Consider the following 19,621-nt stretch of genomic DNA (forward strand, 5'->3'; position numbering starts at 1 on the left):
CCCAGAGGTCCCCCCCCTCAGAAGTGAAAGGACAAGCCCCCGGCTGGCGATGATGATTGTCCCGACTTTCTTAAGTGCAAGCGGAATTAAGGCTCATTTCTTGATGTTAGAACCATATAACAATTACAGCACGGAAACAGGCCATCTCGGCCCTACAAGTCTGGCCCACTCAGACCATAACCCTCCATTCCTTTCCCATCCATATAAGGCCTATCCAATTTATTTTTAAATGATAAAATCGAACCTGAAGTCACCGTTGCACCTGGAAGCGGTCTACCACACAGCTACCACTCTCCCGGTAAAGAAGTCCGCCCCCGCATGTTGCCCCAAAAATCTCTGGAGTCCCTTAAAGCAGCGCTCCACCACCGAACCCGCTCCGTACTCCCTCAGCTCCGCGACGGTGATTATTCCTCGGCACCAGAGCCCACTTCTTCCTGTTGATGTATGATCCTCGTTAAGCCCCAACGACAACAGAGGTGTCGACAAAGAAAGGTCGGGTCTCCCGTGGTTCAAAAAAGTGATTTAGTTCATTTTTGATAAATTCCCCAGCACTGACACACACACACACCAGCAACAAAAAAATGAAAAAACTACATAAAAACATAGACATAAAGTAAAGGAGATACAAAGCTGCAGAGGCATGAAACGAGAGTCCCTTCCGCCTAACTTGCAAAATGCTTCTCCTGTCGCACATTTTCCACCCTGGGTGAAAGGTTCTGACTGTCTACCACGCTATCCATGCATCATATAAATTTATATACCTCTATCAAGTATACCCTCAACCTCCAGTGTGTATAAATGTTAGACAATAAACAATGGGTGCAGGAGTAGGCCTTCGAGCCAGCACAGCCGGAGAGGAATTATTCCCATATCTTGGCCATGCTACAATTAGTGGCAGAAACCCCAGTGGTAGGAATAATACGAACTTATGTGTGACTTGAAAGTCATGAAATTATGACCTACCCACATATAGAGTATAGAACAATAGGTCAATATCACCAACAACTACAGGACCACCACCCTTATTGACCTCGCACACGAACCCCACACGCCTCCACTACTTGCCTAGACGGCTTGGGTTATTGAATGTTTTAGTCATGTCCCCTACGAAAACTGAATGGACACTGGTTGAGAAACGTTTTTTTGTTTCCTCTGAGTATGCGAATACTCAGGAAATGACAATAAAGATTTACAATTACAATTACAATTACCTAGACGGCTTGGGAGGTTTTGTCATGTCCCCTACAACTCTCACCAACTTGTACAGATGCATCATAGAAAGCATTTATCAGGATGCACCACAGCTTGGTTTGGGAACAGCTCCGTCCAAGACAGCAAGAAATTGCAGCGAATTGTGGACGCAGCCCGAATGCATCACACAAACCAACCTCTGTTCCATTCAGGGCCTTCTTAACGTATGGGCACGCTGGGCAGTTGCCCGGGGCCCCACTGGCATAGGGGCCCCACGCTAATCTATGTATTGTAGAATGTTATTGTAGAACATGAAAACGGAGAAGAACATCGCAAGTGCATGACGGCATATTTGATTCGGCATAAAGAAACTGGAAGTGTCGAGGCCCCAGTTGTACGGGGGCCTAGAATGCTGTTAAGACGGTCCTGCATCCATTGACTCCATTTATACCTCACGCTGCCTCGGCATGGGCAGCAGCATCATCAAGGACGAGTCGCACCCTGGCCACTCCGCTTCTCCCATCAGGCAAAAGGGAATAGAAGTGTGAAAATGCACACCTCCAGATTCAGGGACAGTTTCTTCCCAGCTGTTATCAGGCAGCTGAATCATCCGACCACAACCAGAGAGCAGTGCTGAACTACTATCTACCTCAATGGTGACCCTCGGACTAAGCGTAATCGAACTTTGCTGGCTTTACCTTGCACTAAACGTTATTCCTTTATCCTGTATCTGTACACTATGGATGGCTCAATTGTAATCATGTATTGTCTTTCTGCTGACTGAATAGCATGCAGCAAATCCTTTTTACTGTACCTCGGTACACGTGACAATAAAATAAATAAACTAAACTAATATTAAATGGAAGAAGTCTAAAACAATGCATACGTTCCAGAAGATGTTCTTTGCCCTTATTCTATTTATGCAATGTTACAATTGGTGTGCAGATTTAAATAACCATTTAATGTTAACTCTACTGCTGAAGCCACATCAATAGATATTGCCTTCTCATAAAGAAGAAAGTACATGTTGTACAACTACAATGTTAAGGACATTCCTATACATAACAATGATATTTTAAACACTGCATTTCGTTTACACTCATAAGCCACAGCAAGATTAAACTAGAAAGGGTGAAATAAAGATTTGCCAGACTTGTAAAGAGGCAATAAAAATGTGATCATATTTATGCAGGTGCGTAGCAGGCTAATGGGTGACCTTGTAGAGGCGTATAAACTCAGGAGGGACATAGATAAGGTGAATAGCCACAGTCATTCTCCAAGGTATGGAAGCCTAAAAATAGCAGGCGTGGGTATAAGGTGAGAGGGGAAAGATTTAAAAGCAGCCAAGGATATATAATTTGATATAATTTAATTGCCACACAACCAGGGTCGGTGGAATTTGGGTTGCCAGCAGCGGTACAGTAATAAAGAACACACAACCACAATAAAACTTTTACACAAACATCCACCACAGCATTCATCACTGTGGTGGAAGGCACAGAGCTTGGTCAGACCTCCTCCATTTTCCCCCGTGGTCGGGACCTCCACCCTCCACAGCCGTTGCTGCGGGCGTCCAGATGGTAAGGGACAAAGTCAAAGTCAAGGTGAGTCCAGGATCGGCTCTTCATCACCGGAGGCCGCGGCTTCAGGCTGGTGTAGGCCGCAGGCCGGCGGTCAAAGTTTTAAAGTACCTGCTGTCCCGCTGAGTTACTCCAGCTTTTGGTATCTATCAATGATCAGCCATGATGGAATGGTCCAATTCTGCTCCTGTGACATGACAAATTTATGATATGGGCCTGATTCATGCAAGTTGATCTTGCTCAATTAGGCAACTAGTCCCAGGGTGGAAGATGTCCATCACCAGAGGCATAGCTATAAGGTGAGAGGGGGAAAGTTTAGATAGGCATATGGAAGTGCAAGGAATGGGGGGGTTTGGATCATGTACAGGCAGATGAGATCAGTTTAACTTGGCATCGTGTTCAACACAGACATTGTGGGCTGAAGGGCCTGTTCCTGTGCTGTACTTTAGTTTAGTTTAGTTTAGAGATACAGCGCGGAAGCAGGCCCTTCAGCGCACCGGGTCCGCGCCGACCAGCGATCCCCGCACATTAACACTATCCTACACCCACTAAGATCACGGGGAGAACGTACAGACGGCACCCGTAGTCGGGATCGAACCCGGGACTCCGGCGTTCGCTGTAAGGAAATTCACTGTTGCCTGGGTTTCAACAACTAAGTTACAGAGATAGGTTGAACAAGTTAGGTCTTTATTCTCTGGAGCGCAGAAGGTTAAGGGGGGACCTGATAGAGGTCTTTAAAATGATGAGAGGGATAGACAGAGTTGATGTGGACAAGCTTTTCCCTTTGAGAATAGGGAAGATTCAAACAAGAGGACATGACTTCAGAATTAAGGGACAGAAGTTTAGGGGTAGTATGAGGGGGAACTTCTTTACGCAGAGAGTGGTGGCGGTGTGGAATGAGCTCCCAGTGGAAGTGGTGGAGGCAGGTTCATTGGTATCATTTAAAAATAAATTGGATAGGCATATGGATGAGAAGGGAATGGAGGGTTATGGTACGAGTGCAGGCAGGTGGGACTAAGGGGAAAAAATTTGTTCGGCACGGACTTGTAGGGCCGAGATGGCCTGTTTCCGTGCTGTAATTGTTATATGGTTATATGGTTATATGGCAGCAACTCTACCTCTGCGCCACCGTGACCGCCCTGTTCTGTGTTCTGTTTTATTTATGTATGCCCCACTTTTCTTATTGCTGCTGACCGCCATCATTTGTAATACAAGAGGACCATGCCCATAACAACCGACTGATGCACAGCACTCCCTTTGCAATCGTCCCTCCCATGCTCAGCAAATTCACTGTAGTCCCATACACCTTGACCCAATTAGTCTATCGTTGGCAAGTGGGAAATGCGGCCACAAACAAAATTGCCGCACTGCGGAAGACGCCTAGGGCAGCGGGCAAATCCAACCACCAGTCTCCCACACATTCTTATTCTATGGACAGCTTGTATAAAAGTCAGGCAAATGAAAGCTGGGCAGGACCTATATTCATATTTCAAGCAGCAGCTTCTTCAAGAAGATAAGCAGTGTGGGTAGGGAGGAACTGCAGATGCTGGTTTACACCAAAGTTACACAGGAAATGCTGGAGTAACTCAGCGGGTCAGCCAGCATCTCTGGAGAAAAGGATTAGGTGACGCTTCGGGTCGGGACTCTTCTTCAGACTGAGAGTCGGGGAAAGAGGGAAAATAGAGGTATGAAAAGATGCAGAACAAAGCAGTCGGAAACGATGACTCAAGAGAAAGCTGGAGCCCACAATGGTCCATTGTTGGCTGTGAAAGAGGTGATAACAAAGGGATACGAACAGTGAAACTAGCAGGACGACTAGGGAAGGGGACCTATTCCTCAGTCCTAGCCCACCAGACGTTACCATAGCTTTTTGCCTGTCTCACCTGCAATTACACCAGCAAACACCTAGTGCAACATCCCAGCACTGTGCCATGGCATGTCATCAGTCCCATATCATACACAGCAACAGGGTGGCATGGTGGCACAGCGGTAGAGTTGCTGCCTTACAGCGCTGGCAGTGCCAGAGAACAGGGTTCGATCCTGACTACGGAGTTCGTACGTTCTTCCCGAGACCACGTGCATTTACTCCAAGTAGAGGAGCAAAGAGGTCCTTCTGCAGTTGTACAGGGCCCTGGTGAGATCACACCTGGTGAACTGGTGTGCAGTTTTGGTCTCCAAATTTGAGGAAGGACATTCTTGCTATTGAGGGAGTGCAGCGTAGGTTCACCAGGTTAATTCCCGGGATGGCTGGAAGTGACATATTTTGATTGAATGGAGTGGCTGGGCTTGTATACTATGGAATTTAGATGGATGAGAGGGGATCTTATTAAAACATGTAAGATTCTTAAGGGAGGCAGGAAACATGTTCCTGATATTGGGGGAGTCCAGAACCAGGGGCCACAGTTTAAGAATAAGGGGTAGGCCATTTACAACGGAGATGAGGAAAAACTTTTTCACACAGAGAGTTGTGAATCTGTGGAATTCTCTGCCTCAGAAGGAGTGGAGGCAGATTCTCTGGATGCTTTCAAGAGAGTTAGATAGAGCTCTTAAAAATAGCGGAGTCAAGAGATATGGGATGAGGGTAGGAACGGGATACTGATTGTGGATGACCAGCCATGATCACAGTGAATGGCGGTGCTGGCTCGAAGGGACAAATGGCCTACTCCTGCACCTATTGTCTATCGAGATCTTCGGTTTCTTCCAACACTCCAAAAACGTACAGGTTTGTAGGTTAATTGACGGTATAAATGTCAAAAATGTGTCCCTCGTGCGGGGATCGATGGTCGGCGCGAAATCGGTGGGCCGAAAGGCCTATTTACGCTTTGTATCTCTCAACTAAACTAAACACCAATTTCTGTGAGAGAGAGAGAACGAGATAGCTTAGATTCCAAATTCCTAGTAAAACACAAAGCACTTGTGATATAAAACCAGGATAAGTGCTCAACTGAGAAAACCAAGCCCAAAGGCAAAATAGTATCTAAACTGCTTCTACGCACTTATGCTGAGGACAATAACTAACTCCATATGTAATAATAAGCTATCGACGTGGGTAGGGTAGACAGTAATAACCCGGATGGAAATGTCGAAGACTAGAGGGCACAGTGTGTAAGAAGGAACTACAGATGCTGGTTGACACCAAAGATAAAATGTCGAAGTAACTTAGAGGGATAGGCAGCATCCCTCAAGAACACGAATGTCCTTCCTCAAATTGGGAGACCAAAACTGCACACAATACTCCAGGTGTGGTCTCACTAGGGCCCTGTACAACTGCAGAAGGACCTCTTTGCTCCTATGCCCAACTCCTCTTGTTATGAAGTCCAACATGCCTTTAGGTACTCTGGTTATCTACCACACTCCAAAGTCGTGTGGGTTTGCAGATTAATTGGCTTTGTAAATTGTAACTAGTGTGTAGGATGGAACTAGTGTACAGGTGATTGTTGTTTGGCATGGACTCGGTTAGCCAAAGAGCCTGCTTTACCTCGCTGTCGACAGCGACCTCTGCAGTCTGTCTGTGTTTTTTTTTTCATTTTGGCCTGGTAAGTGGATGTCTTGGTTTTTGTTTTTATATTATTTTGAGCTGTGTATATGTGGGGGGTGGTGGGGGGAAATGTTTTAATCTCTTCCCTGTACGGGGACCTGACTTTTCTTCTCGAGTCTCTGTTGCCGTTGCCGTTGGGCCTAACATCGTGGAGCCGGCGGCCTCCAACTGGAAACGACCTGGGGCTCCAGTCGCGGAGCCAGCGACTCACCATCGTGGAGCTGGCCGACTTCGGAGTGCGGAGTGCTGTGGTGGTGCGCGGCTGCAGGCCCTGTGGACAGTAACATCGGGAGCTCGCAGCTCCCTAGTGGGAGACCGCTTTTCGGAGCTCCCGCAATGGCAGATTTCGCCCGGCGCGGCTTAAATGGCCACGGGACTTACCATCGTCCACCGGGTGGCTCTAACATCTAACATCAGGAGCCTCGATCGGCTCGATGCAGCAGTTTGGTGCTTGACTGCGGGAGAGGAATGGGTAGAGAGAACACGGAAGTGATAAGACTTTGCCTTCCATCACAGTGAGGAGGTGTTTGGGGATTCACTGTGATGGATGTTTTGTGTGGGAATTGTGTTCATTGTGTGTTTTGGTTTTTTTTTTTTGTTTGATGATGACTGCAGAAACGCAATTTCGTTTGAACTTACAAACGAAATTGACAATAAAACGATTCTGATTCTGATCTGATTCTGTATCTCTAAACTAAACCTGGATCATGTGCATTTAAACATCCCCACCTTGGTTAAAAGTCCAGCACCTTCAAATTTCCTAATGTGGTTAAAACTGTCATTGTTTAGAAGTCAACATGCCAATGTCTGCAACTTTGGCTTTATTTATTTATCTATTTATTTATTTATTTACTTATTTATTTATTTTTGGGGCGGGGGGGTTGTTTATTTTATTAGAAGTTAATACAGTACAGTAGAACCTAATTTTAGGTGCCAACTATGTAATACCGTAATCCATTCTATGTACAACCTCTAGTTTTATGTTTTGAGAAGGAAGTAAGCAAGACAAGAAAAAGAAAACAATAGAAAGGGGAAAAAAGAGGAAAAAATAGATGGTAGAGAGTAGAAAAACGTGAAGTGTGTATATAAAAAAAAGAAAAAGTGGAAAGTAGAAATAGGAGAGAAGGCCCCTTAAAAGAGAAATTTTCAAAGCTGTATTCGGAGATGTAGATCTATCCGCGGCATGAACTGAAATCAACAATCTTTACGGTGCCGCTGCATCACATGATTCCAAAAAGTTGATCAGCTCCTTAAGAATTGGTCATATTTATCTATTAGTCGGAGTCTCATTTCTTCAAGGTGTGCTATGTCCATCATATTCCTAATCCACATTTTAACAGTTGGTATTTTTCCAAAATTTAAATATCAATTTCTTTTCAATTATTAACCCATAATTAAAAAAAATGTTTTGGTCTTTATTTAAATTGATATCTTCTACTATTATTCCAAATATAATCCATTCCGTTTTAGGTTCTATTGTGGACTTGAAAAGCTTTGTAAATATATCAAATATATCGCTCCAAAATGTATTCAACTTTGTACATCCTACAAATGAATGTGTTATATTAGCGTTTTGAAACAAACATTTATTGCATCTGGGAGAGACGTTTGGATGAGTTAGGCGGCGCGACTCTGGTCAGCAGCGGACTCTGCAGCCTGTCCGCGTTTTTATTATTTTTTGTCTATGTTTATATGTAGTTTTTGTTATTTTATGTTGGGGTGTGTGTGTGGGGGGGGAAACTTTTGAATCTCTCCCTGCACTGGAGACCCGACCTTTTCTCGTCGGGTCTCAGTTGTCGTTGGGGCCGCAACGAGGAGCGCCCTCCAACAGGAAGAAGCCGGGGACTCTGGTGCCGACTCACCTCACCGTCGCGGAGCTGGCCGAGGCCGGAGCGGGTGGAGCGATGGAGGAGCGCTGCTGCTGCTGCCGCTGCTGCTGCTGATGCGGAGGCTGCTACTGCAGGTCTGCGGACGGCGGCACCGGGAGCCCGCGGTTCCCTGGAGGGAGACCGCTTTTCGGGGCTCCTGCAACGGCGACTTCTCCCGCCCGAGTTGTGGGGTCGAAGAGCTCCTGGAGCGGGGCCTAACACCACTGCCCCGCGCGGCTTGGAATGGCCGCGGGACTCTGCGAGCGCACGCCGGGGTCTCTAACACCAAGACCCGGTGTGCGACCTCGCACCACCCGGCGTGGCTTTAATGGCCGCGGGACAATCGCCATCGCCAGCCGGGGGCTTTGACTTTGACTCTGACATCGGGGGGGGGGGGGGGGGGAGTGCAGTGGAGAGATAAGTTTTTTTGGCCTTCCATCACAGCTATGTGATGGATGTTTATGTAAAATGTAAATTATGTTGTGTCTGGGGTCTATTTGTGTGTAATGTATGGCTGCAGAAACGGCATTTCATTTGGACCTCCAGGGGTCCAAATGACAATTAAATAGACTATTGACTATTGACTATTGATAAAATTTATTCAACCTCGTTTTTGAATAATATAGTCTATGTAATAATTTGAATTGAATTAAATTATGTCTTGCATTAATAGAACAATTATGTGTATTCATCAGATACTTTTCCCATCTATCCTTCGAGATCTTTATCATTAGCTCATGTTCCCAATCTTCTCTTAGTGCTTCTGTTGAGGGTAATTCTCTATTTAATATATTAGTATAAAAGTATGATATTAGTTTTTGTGAATCAGCCTTAATATTCATTGCTTCTTCTAAAGGGTCTAAAAATATAGTTTGAAATCTATGTGTATATTTCTTCATAAAGTCACATATCTGTATATATTTAAAATATTGATTATCCTTCAGTTTAAATTTTAATTTTAATTTTTGAAATGATAACAGTTTGCCCAATTCATACATATCCCCTACTTTCCTAATCCCCAGTCTATCCCATTGTTGATATGTTTTGTCGATGACTTTGATTTGAATCTTTGGTATTTTGTTCATATTTCCCTACAAGACTTGGTTTACAAACTTAGGGAAATGGAGTAATGAGAAGAAAACAAAGGGTCAACCACCTCCAGCTCTGAGTGTGACTAACGTTAAAGGAAAACTGCTGACAGATTTTTTAAAACATGCTCTCACACGGGGAAGCAAACCAAGCATACATTGAAACTCACATTCACATGAACTAGCTTTCACTTCCCATCATACATCCTGTGACTTGGTTCGATCATTTGACTTCTCCAGTTTCTCACGCAAAGACACACTAGCTTGTTATTGACAAGGGGGATGAGGGCAGGTCTTATAGAGGTGTGCAAAATCATCAGAGGAATAGATCAGGTAAATGCAGTCTTTTAACCAGAGTAGCAGCATCCTAGAAACATAGAAAATAGGTGTAGGAGTAGGCCATTCGGCCCTTCGAGCCAGCACCGCCATTCATCGGGTCGACAGATGGCGCAATGGGCTAAGCGTTCGGCTGGCGACCGGAAGGTAGCCGGTTCGAATCCCGCTTGGAGTGCATACTGTCGTTGTGTCCTTGGGCAAGACACTTCACCCACCTTTGCCTGTGTGTGAATGCGTGTGAATGTGTGTGAATGATTGGTGGTGGTCGGAGGGGCCGTAGGCGCAGATTAGCAGCCACGCTTCTGTCAGTCTGCCCCAGGGCAGCTGTGGCTACAGAAGTAGCTCACCACCACCGAGTGTGACTGAGGAGTGAATGAATAATGCGATGTAAAGCGCCTTGAGTATCTAGAAAGGCGCTATATAAATCCCATCCATTATTATTATTATTATTATTATTGTGATCATGGCTGATCGTCCCCTATCAATAACATCGTCCCCTATCAATAACCCGTGCCTGCCTTCTCCCCATATCCCTTGACTCCACTAGCCCCCAGAGCTCCATCTAACTCTCTCTTAAATCCATCCAGTGACTTGGCCTCCACTGCCCTCTGTGGCAGGGAATTCCACAAATTCACAACTCTCTGGGTGAAAAAGTTCTTTCTCACCTCAGTCCTAAATGACCTCCCCTTTATTCTAAGACTGTGGCCCCAGTTTCTGAACTCGCCCAACATTGGGAGCATCGAGAACCATAGGACATGGTGGGGGGGGGAAGATTTAATAGGAACCTGAGGGGCAACTTCTTTACACAAAGGATGTTGGGGGTACGGATCAAGCTGCCGGAGGAGGTAGTTGAGGCAGGTACTATCATAACATTTAAGAGACATTTGTTTTGACAGGTACATGGATAGAATAGGTTTCAAGGGATATGGGCCAGGTGGGACTAGTGGAGATGGGGCATGTTGGTCGGCGTGGCAAGTTAGGCCATCGGGCCTGTTTCCATGCTGTAATGACTAACAGTACTATTGGCAAGCACGAAATTGATGCTTCTCGTGACAACCTGTCCTGAGGGTTACAACCATCACTACTAGCTTTATATTGTTAAACAATTAATGGTGACTAAGGCAAACGATTGTGTATTTTTCACCAAACCAGACATACTACAATTTCTGCATATGCTGTTGTAATATCAAAATAATTCACCGGTAATATTCGTAAGCATAAAATATATTTTGTGTTTGACAATAAACTAAGCTGAACTGTGTTTTCTGGTACAAATATAAACATTATACGCTAAATAGTTTAGTTGAGAGTTTAGAGATACAGCATGGAAAGAGGCCCTTTGGCCCACTGAGTCTGCACCGACCAACGGTCACCCATTCACACAAGTTGTATGTTACCCCAGTTTCGTATCCTACACACTTGGGCCAATTTACAGAAGCCAATTAACCTACAAACCTTTGAAACGTCTTTGAAATGTGCGAGGAAACCAGAGCACCCGGAGCAAATCCACGCAGGGAAAACGTGCAAACTCCGTACAGGCAGCATCTATGGTCAGGATTTAAACGAATCTCTGGCAATGTGAGGCAGTAATTTTACTGCTGTGCCGCCCAGTGGCATATACCGTTCTATTTATCTCACCAAACTATAAACATTATACCTTAACATAGTATTTTACATTGAGGGATTTATATTAGACCTCATTGTTATCATACTATGACATTTAGTTTAGACATTCAGCGTGAAAACACCGAGTCCACACGGACCAGCGATCCCCGCATATACACTAGGGACAATTTTTACACTTATACCAAGCCAATTAACCCACAAACCTGCAAGTCTTTGTAGTGTGGAAGGAAACCGAAGATATCGGAGAAAACCCACGCAGGTCACGGGGGAGAACGTATAAACTCCATATAGACAGCACCCTTAGTCGGGATCGAACCCGGGTCTCTGGTGCTGTAAGCATTGAAAGGCAGCAACTCTACCGCTGCACCACCATGCCGCCCTTTCATTACTTGTGGCATGCATACTTGTAGATGCTTGGGTTTGTGGTAACTCCTGATCAACAGCAGGTCTTCTTCTTCTTCTTGCGTATGGCGTGCACAGCCTAAAGTTGTAGGAAAACCTGTTCTATTTGACCTTATTTGATTGTGCACGCCAGGTTGATTGCATTCGTCGAAACAGGGCGGACCACGTGAAGGTTGCAATCTCCCACCCTCAACAGCAGGTAACATTTCAGCGCTGCAAAATGTCTAAAATGTACCGGTATTTGTGATTTAAATACAAACTATTTTAGGGACCCACCAGATGAGCAGAAACAGAGGAGCAAAAAAAATGGGATGAGGCAGATCACGTTAATATTTAAACTAGTAAGAGCAATAGTAAAGACACAAGAAACTGCATAGCTGGAATCTTGAGCAAAGCACACATATAACCATATAACAATTACAGCACGGAAACAGGCCATCTCGGCCCTACAAGTCCGTGCCGAACAACTTTTCTTCCTCCTTAGTCCCACCTGCCTGCACTCATACCATAACCCTCCATTCCCTTCTCATCCATATGCCTATCCAATTTATTTTGAAATGATACCAATGAACCTGCTTCCACCACTTCTACTGGAAGCTCATTCCACACCGCTACCACTCTCTGAGTAAAGAAGTTCCCCCTCTTATTACCCCTAAACTTCTGTCCCTTAATTCTGAAGTCATGTCCTCTTGTTTGAATCTTCCCTATTCTCAAAGGGAAAAGCTTGTCCACATCAACTCTGTCTATCCCTCTCATCATTTTAAAGACCTCTATCAAGTCCCCCCTTAACCTTCTGCGCTCCAGATAATAAAGACCTAACTTATTCAACCTATCTCTGTAACTGTCACATGGCTGCAGAAACTCTGCAGGTCAGGCAGCATCTGGGAAGTGGATAGACAGATGTTGTTTCGGGTCGGGACTTTTATTCAGCGTGAAGACTCTTCTTCAGAATCCTGAAAGCACCCTGCGTTTTTGAATTACAGAGTAGTTCCCCTTTCAAGCTATGAAACGTTTCTATAAATCAACACCAAATATTTGACTTGACCAGTGGAGACAAAAACTGTCTGCACATCATTCACTCAGACATATAATGAAGGCTGACTAATTGTCCAGTCCATTCCCCCCACTGATGCTACTTTACCTGCTGAGTTCTTCCAGAACTTTGTGTTTTGCTTCAGTGAAAAATTATCCTCTGTTTAAGAAGGAACTGCAGATGCTGGAAAATCGAAGGTAGACAAAATGCTGGAGAAACTCAGCGGTCGCAGTCGTTGCCTCAAAAAAGTCTGGCAGTATCATCAAAGACCCACACCATCCTGGTCATACATTCATCTCCCTGCTACCTTCAGGTAGAAGGTACAGGAGCCTGAAGACTGCAACAACCAGGTTCAGGAATAGCTACTTCCCCGCAGCCATCAGGATATTAAACCTGGCTCGGACAAAACTCTGATTATTAATAACCCATTATCTGTTATTTGCACTTTATCAGTTTATTTATTCATGTGTGCATATATTTATATCATGGTATATGGACACACTGATCTGTTTTGTAGTAAATGCCTACTATGTTCTGTGTGCTGAAGCAAAGCAAGAATTTCATTGTCCAATCAAGGTCACATGACAATAAACTCACTTGAACTTGAACTTGGGTGCAGCAGCATCTATGGAGCGAAGGAAACAGGCAACGTTTCGGGCCGAAACCCAAGGGTTTCGGCCCGAAACGTTGCCTGTTTCCTTCGCTCCATAGATGCTGCTGCACCCGCTGAGCTTCCCCAGCATTTTTGTCCACCAAAAAATATCCTCTGTTCCCTGGTTATCAAAATAAATCCTTTGTAAAATGAAACCCACAACAGGTAAAGGCCCGGTTCTCAAACAACAGAGGAGGTAAAACCCAGGACTTTCAGCAACAGTGAAACTAACCTGCTTCCTTTGGTGTCTGTGGAGGATGGTCAAAAATAATTGGTAGCAGCTGAAACATTCGGACAACACAAGGCAGAAATCATTGTAGGCTGAAAGTTTGCTGCAAATAGAAATGAATTGTTATACGAGTGATAACAAAGGGTACATCAATACCAACGCTTAAAATGTGGATTGCAAGTATGTTGGACACCGCTCATCTTGAGGAAATGCGATTCCTCCTAATGGATAAATCAGACCAATTCATAACGAGTTGGTCTCCATTCGTCGTTTTTTTGGAATCATATGGTGCAACACAATTGTAAAAAATAACTGTTTCAGGACTGGACGAGGGTTGGTCAAGATTATAAATAATGATCTCCTTTTTTATTTTATTTTATTTTCTCTATTTTCTCTCTCAACTTTCTTCATTTACTCATTTTCTTTCTTCACACACTATATATTTCACATCTTTCTATCCTTTACTATCTAACTTATTTTTCTTATTCTAATCTTTTTTCAATGTAACAAAAAAAAAAAAAAGTTGTACATAAAATGTATTATGAAAATATATATTAGGCACTTTGGTGCCATATGACTGTACTTACTTCTAATAAAATAAAATATTAAAAAAAAAAAAAAAAAACAAAGCACGAGGTTGATCTACAAGTCATAGTGTCACACAGCACGGAAACAGGCTCTTCAACCCTAGCTTGCCCATCCCAGACCAAGGGAGCCCATCTACATTAGTCTCGCCCGCACGCATTTGGCCCACATCCCTCGAAACCTTTTTTATCCATGAATGAATTATAAATGTTGTTATAGTTTCTGCCTCAACTACCTCCTCCGGCAGCTCATTCCATAAACCCACCACCCTCTGTGTGAAAAAGCTTTCATTCTTTGCCCTCTCACCTTAAACCTATGTCCCATAGAAACATAGAAATTAGGTGCAGGAGTAGGCCATTCGGCCCTTCGAGCCTGCACCGCCATTCAATATGATCATGGCTGATCATCCAACTCAGTATCCCGTACCTGCCTTCTCTCCATACCCCCTGATCCCCTTAGCCACAAGGGCCACATCTAACTCCCTCTTAAATATAGCCAATGAACATGATCCCATGTTCTTAATGCAGGAAACATGTTCCCGATGTCGGGGGAGTCCAGAACCAGGGGCCACAGTTTAAGAATAAGGAGTAAGCCATTTAGAACGGAGACGAGGAAACAATTTTTCTCACAGAGAGTGGTAAGTCTGTGGAATTCTCTGCCTCAGAGGGCAGTGGAGGTTGGTTCTCTGGATACTTTCAAGAGAGAGCTAGATAGGGCTCTTAAAGATAGCGGAGTCAGGGGATATGGGAGAAGGCAGGAACGGGGTACTGATTGGGGATGATCACCCATGATCACATTGAATGGCAGTGCTGGCTCAAAGGGCCGAATGGCCTACTCCTGGACCTATTGTCTATTGTCTATTGATTCCCCTCTCTGGGTAAGAGACTGTGCATCTACCCTATCAATTCCTCTCATGATCTTATACACCTCTATAAGATCGCCTCTCATCCTCCTGCGCTCCAAGGAATAAAGTCCTAGCCTGCCCAACCTCTCGCTATGGCCCAGGCCTTCAAGTCCTGGCAACATTCTTGTACTGTACCGAGTTGCTCTACCCTGCATCGGACTTATTTTTTCTGCGTGAAGTTACTCCATCCAAAAGCAACATGTTGTAGCCTCCTAAATTACTGCTCAAGTCATCCAAAATTCCTGTTTGAATCACTCCAATATTCCATCTCTGCTGAAGCACCAAAGGATCTCTTGTCAAAGTCACTGATGGCATCCGAGGTATTGAGACATCGGTAATAAATCCATGTCCTTCTCGACATGTGCCCAGTCTATGACAAGGTTAAAGCCTTCGGCCCAACTTGTCCATGCTCAACATAATGCCCCATCTTAGCGCATGCCATTTGCCCGCATTTGGCCCATATCCCTCCAAACCCTTCCTATCCATGTACCTGTCCAGGTGAATTTTAAATGTTGTTATAGTACCTGTCTCAACTACCTGCTCTGTGAGCTCTTTCCATATATACCTACCAAGCGCTGAGTGAAAAAGTTGCCCCTCAGGTTCCTATTAAATCTTTCCCCTCTCACTTCAATGATTCAATGACACTTTTTTGTCACGTGTACCTAGGTGCAGTGAAATACTTTCTATGTTTCGAGATTTCAAGGCCAGTTTATTGTCACATGTACCAATTAAGGTACAGTGAAATTCAGATTACCATACAGCCATACTTAAAAAAGCAACAAGACACACAACTACATAAAAGTTAACATAAACATCCACCACTGCGAATCCCCACATTCCTCACTGTGATTGAAGGCAATAAAGTCCATTCTCCTTCCTCTTTATTCTCCCGCGGTCGGGGCAGTTAAACAATCCGTAGCCGGCGGTCGAAGCCCCCGTTGGGGCGATCGAAACTCCCACGTCGGGGCGGTCGAAACTCTTGCGGCTTGGAGTCCCCGATGTCGGTCTCCACCAGAGACCGCAAGCTCCGTGATGTTAAAGTCTCGCAGGCTCCCACGGTTGGAGCTCCAAAGATGACTCCGCGACAGGGATCGTGAGCTCCGAGGTGGTAAGTCCCGCAGGCTCCCGCGATGGAGCTCCAGGTCGATCTCCAGCAAAGGCCGCCACTCCACGATGTTAGGCCAAAGATACGATACGGAAATAAATCGCAACTCCGTCGAGGTAAGAGATTAGAAAAAGTTTCCGCCAATTCCCCCCCCCCCCCCCCCCCCCCACCCCCCACACAAAACAAGCTAAAGAACACTAAAATATATACATTTAACACATACAAAAAGGAAGGGACAGACAGACTGTTGGCGAGGCAGCCATTTGTTCTATGCCATTTGGTTCTTGATTCCCCTACCCTGGGAAAAAGACTCTGTGCATTCGCCCAATGACATTTAAAATACTTTTGGAAAGACACTTAGATATGCAGGGAACTGAGAGATATGGATTATGTGCAGGTAGATAAGAGTTGGTCTTGGACTTATGTTCGACACAGACATAGTGAGCCGTAAGTTGCACTGTTCTATATTCTATGTTCTGATTTAAATGTGAAAGTAGGAGCAACTGACAACACTCTGCAGCTGCCCAGGGAGAAATAAACACAAATTACTACCCAAGTTATCAAATAAAATTCAACTCTAAATTTGTCATTACACACATAAAGGATATAAAAAACCATTTAATCATTGCAACATGCTAAATTGTATTACGCACTAAATTAATTCAAATATGTGTTAACTGGTGTTACTTTTGATCCATTAAGTAATAATCACGCAGTTTCTAATCTTGACTCTAAACATGGCGGCACTGTGGTGCAGCGGTAGAGTTGCTGTCTTGCAGCGCCAGAGACTCGGGTTCGGTCTCGGTTAACTCAACCGGTCCCGATTAACTCATTCCTTCCCACCCAAACCACCCCCTCCCCAGCTACCTTCCCCTGCTACCGCAGACGATCCAACACCCGTCCCTATACCTCCTCCCTCGACTCTGTCCAGGGACCCCGACAGTCCTTTCAGGCTAGGCAGAGGTTCACTTGCACCTCCTCCAACCTCATCTACTGTATCCATTGTTCAAGATGTGGACTCTTATACATCGGTGAGACCAAACGCAGACTGGGCGATCGTTTTGCGGAACACCTTCGCTCAGCCCGCGTGAACCAACCTGATCTCTTGGTTGTCGGTCACTTTAATTCTCCTTCAGATCCCTACAGACCTTTCTGTCCTCGGTCTCCTCTGTGGTCAGAGTGAGGCTAAACGCAAATTGGAGGAACAGCATCTCATATTTCGCTTGGGCAGCTTATAGCCCAGTGGTACGAATATTGATTTCTCTCACTTCAGGTAGCCCCGGCATTCCCTCTCTCTCTCTATCCTTCCCCCACCTAAGTCGCACTAGCTTCTCATTTTCACATCACAAACAGCCTGTTTCCTTTATCATCATTACTTTTTTGCTTATCTTTCATTCATTGTTCTTTATCTCACCACATCACCGTCTATATCTCTCGTTTCCCTTATCCCTAACCAGTCCGAAGAAGGGTCTCGGCCCAAAACGTCACCCATTCCTTCTCTCCAAAGTTGCTGCCTGCCCCGCTGAGTTACCCCAGCATTTTGTGTCAATACACGATCCTGACTAAGACTGTACAGAGTTTTACGTTCTCCACGTGACGGCGTAGGTTTTCTCCGGCTGCTCCGGTTTCCTCCCACTCTCCAAAGACGTCCAGGTTTTGTAGGTTAATTTGCTTCGGTAAAATGTAAATTGTCCCTAGTGTGTGCAGACTAGTGTTAGTGTGAGGGGGTCGTCGGTTGGTGCGGACTCAGTGGGTCGAAGGGCCTGTTTCCGTGCTGTATCTCTAAACTAAAAAAAACTAAACTTATTCATAAGCACAGGTGATTTAAAGCAAAGATTTAAAGAAAATGATATATGTGAAATGTTTTAAATTATTTAGAGATTTCCAACTTTTGCTCACGGAATGTTTTTATCCTATTACCTGAATATTCTGGCCACATTCAAACAAATGTCTTTGTCGTTTATGTGTTGCTCCATTATCACACACAGTTCTGATAGAGCTCCAGTGCCTAGGAACCGAGAACGGGACTGAGGCAGCTCCGCCAGGTTTCGCAGCGTAGCGGTGACCTTTCAATGAGAAAAACACATATAAATACAAAAACAGGATAATTCCCAAAACATTGTTTACAAATCTGAGTTAATTCCATTTTAAATAATTTTTATTTTACATTTATTTCACACTTATTGTCAAATAAGGAAAACGGAAGAAATTATGTCAATAGGCATTAAGTAGTGGGCATTTAAGAGAATCAAACACTTTTCAGGTTTTCAGCAAACCTCTGTATAGCATTTCTCAACAAAACTTTAAGATGGCCCCTGCCGGGGAAGATGATGGGACGGTCAGTGCGGGAGGCATCAAGACCGCCAGCCAGCGCCGCCACAAGATGTCCGCCATGTGAGGAGGCAACAAGATGGCTGCTAGTAGCAAAGTCAAGATGGCCGCCTAGGGAGAGGACACAGGTTGATGGAATGTAAAGGAATGGTGAACTAAAACAAGGTTTCGAGGTTTAAGGTCAGTTTATTGTCACATGTACCAGTTAAGGTACAGAGAATTTTGAGTTACCATGCAGCCATACTTAGTGAAAAGCAACCAGACACAAAAGCACATAAAATAAAGTTAACATAAACATCCATCACAGTGGATTCCATATTCCACACTGTGATGGAAGGCAATAAAGTTCAATCTTCTTCCTCTTGTCCTCCCGCGGCCGGGGCAGTCAAACCATCCGGAGATCAAAGCTCCCGCCGCCGACCATGGAAGGGGTGATCAAAACTCCCACGTCGGGCGGTCTCTCTCCGCGGCATGGAGCTCCCGAATCGGTCTCTTCTTACCAGAGACCGCGGGCTTCACGATGTTAAAGTCCACGGGCCCCGCGGTTGGAGCTTCGATCCCCAGCAAAGGGATCGCAACCTCCGCAATGTTAAAGTCCGGCAGGCTCCTGCGGCTTGGAGCAGCCGTCGGTCTCCAGAAAAAGCCGCCAACACCACGATGTTAGGCCGCAGTGGGGACGGAGATACGATTTGGGAAAAAATTGCATCTCGGTCGAGGTAAAAGATTGAAAAATGTTTATGTTCAGTGTCCTTGAAGTGTGTTCATTATATTCGGTCCAAGTGAGGATCTGACATTAACATGTAGCTTTATTTTCTCTCTATATAACTTTCTTTACTAATGTATTAACCGGACAGGTTCATGAACATAAGGTTTGCCCAGGTAACTCTGGGCACACGTGATCAGAGATATTCCCTTTCTCCTATCCTTCGTTCCCCTGCTTTCTCTAACTTGTTTTCTCACCAGGGCAGCCTGGTGGTGCAGTTGTAAAGTTGCTGCCTAAAGGGCCTGTCATAAAAACATAGAAAATAGGTGCAGGAGTAGGCCATTCGGCCCTTCGAGCCTGCACCGCCATTCAATATGATCATGGCTGATCATCCAACTCAGTATCCTGTACCTGCCTTCTCTCCATACCCCCTGATCCCTTTAGCCACAA

General features: G+C 44.9%; 1 protein-coding gene across 1 annotated transcript in view; it reads right to left on the reverse strand.

Annotated features, from left to right (window-relative positions):
• The window catches only part of armc2 (armadillo repeat containing 2), a 119,410-nt gene that overhangs the window by 34,871 nt on the left and 64,918 nt on the right, over positions 1 to 19,621 (reverse strand). The window contains exons 11-12 of the mRNA XM_055634977.1: positions 18,058 to 18,203; positions 13,547 to 13,646 (exon numbers count right to left, since the gene is read on the reverse strand). Of these exons, the coding sequence (XP_055490952.1) occupies positions 13,547 to 13,646; positions 18,058 to 18,203 (246 nt within the window). The remainder of the gene's footprint in view (positions 1 to 13,546; positions 13,647 to 18,057; positions 18,204 to 19,621) is intronic.

This window comes from Leucoraja erinacea, chromosome 5 (genome assembly GCF_028641065.1).
Source record: "Leucoraja erinacea ecotype New England chromosome 5, Leri_hhj_1, whole genome shotgun sequence".
NCBI lineage: Eukaryota > Metazoa > Chordata > Chondrichthyes > Rajiformes > Rajidae > Leucoraja > Leucoraja erinaceus.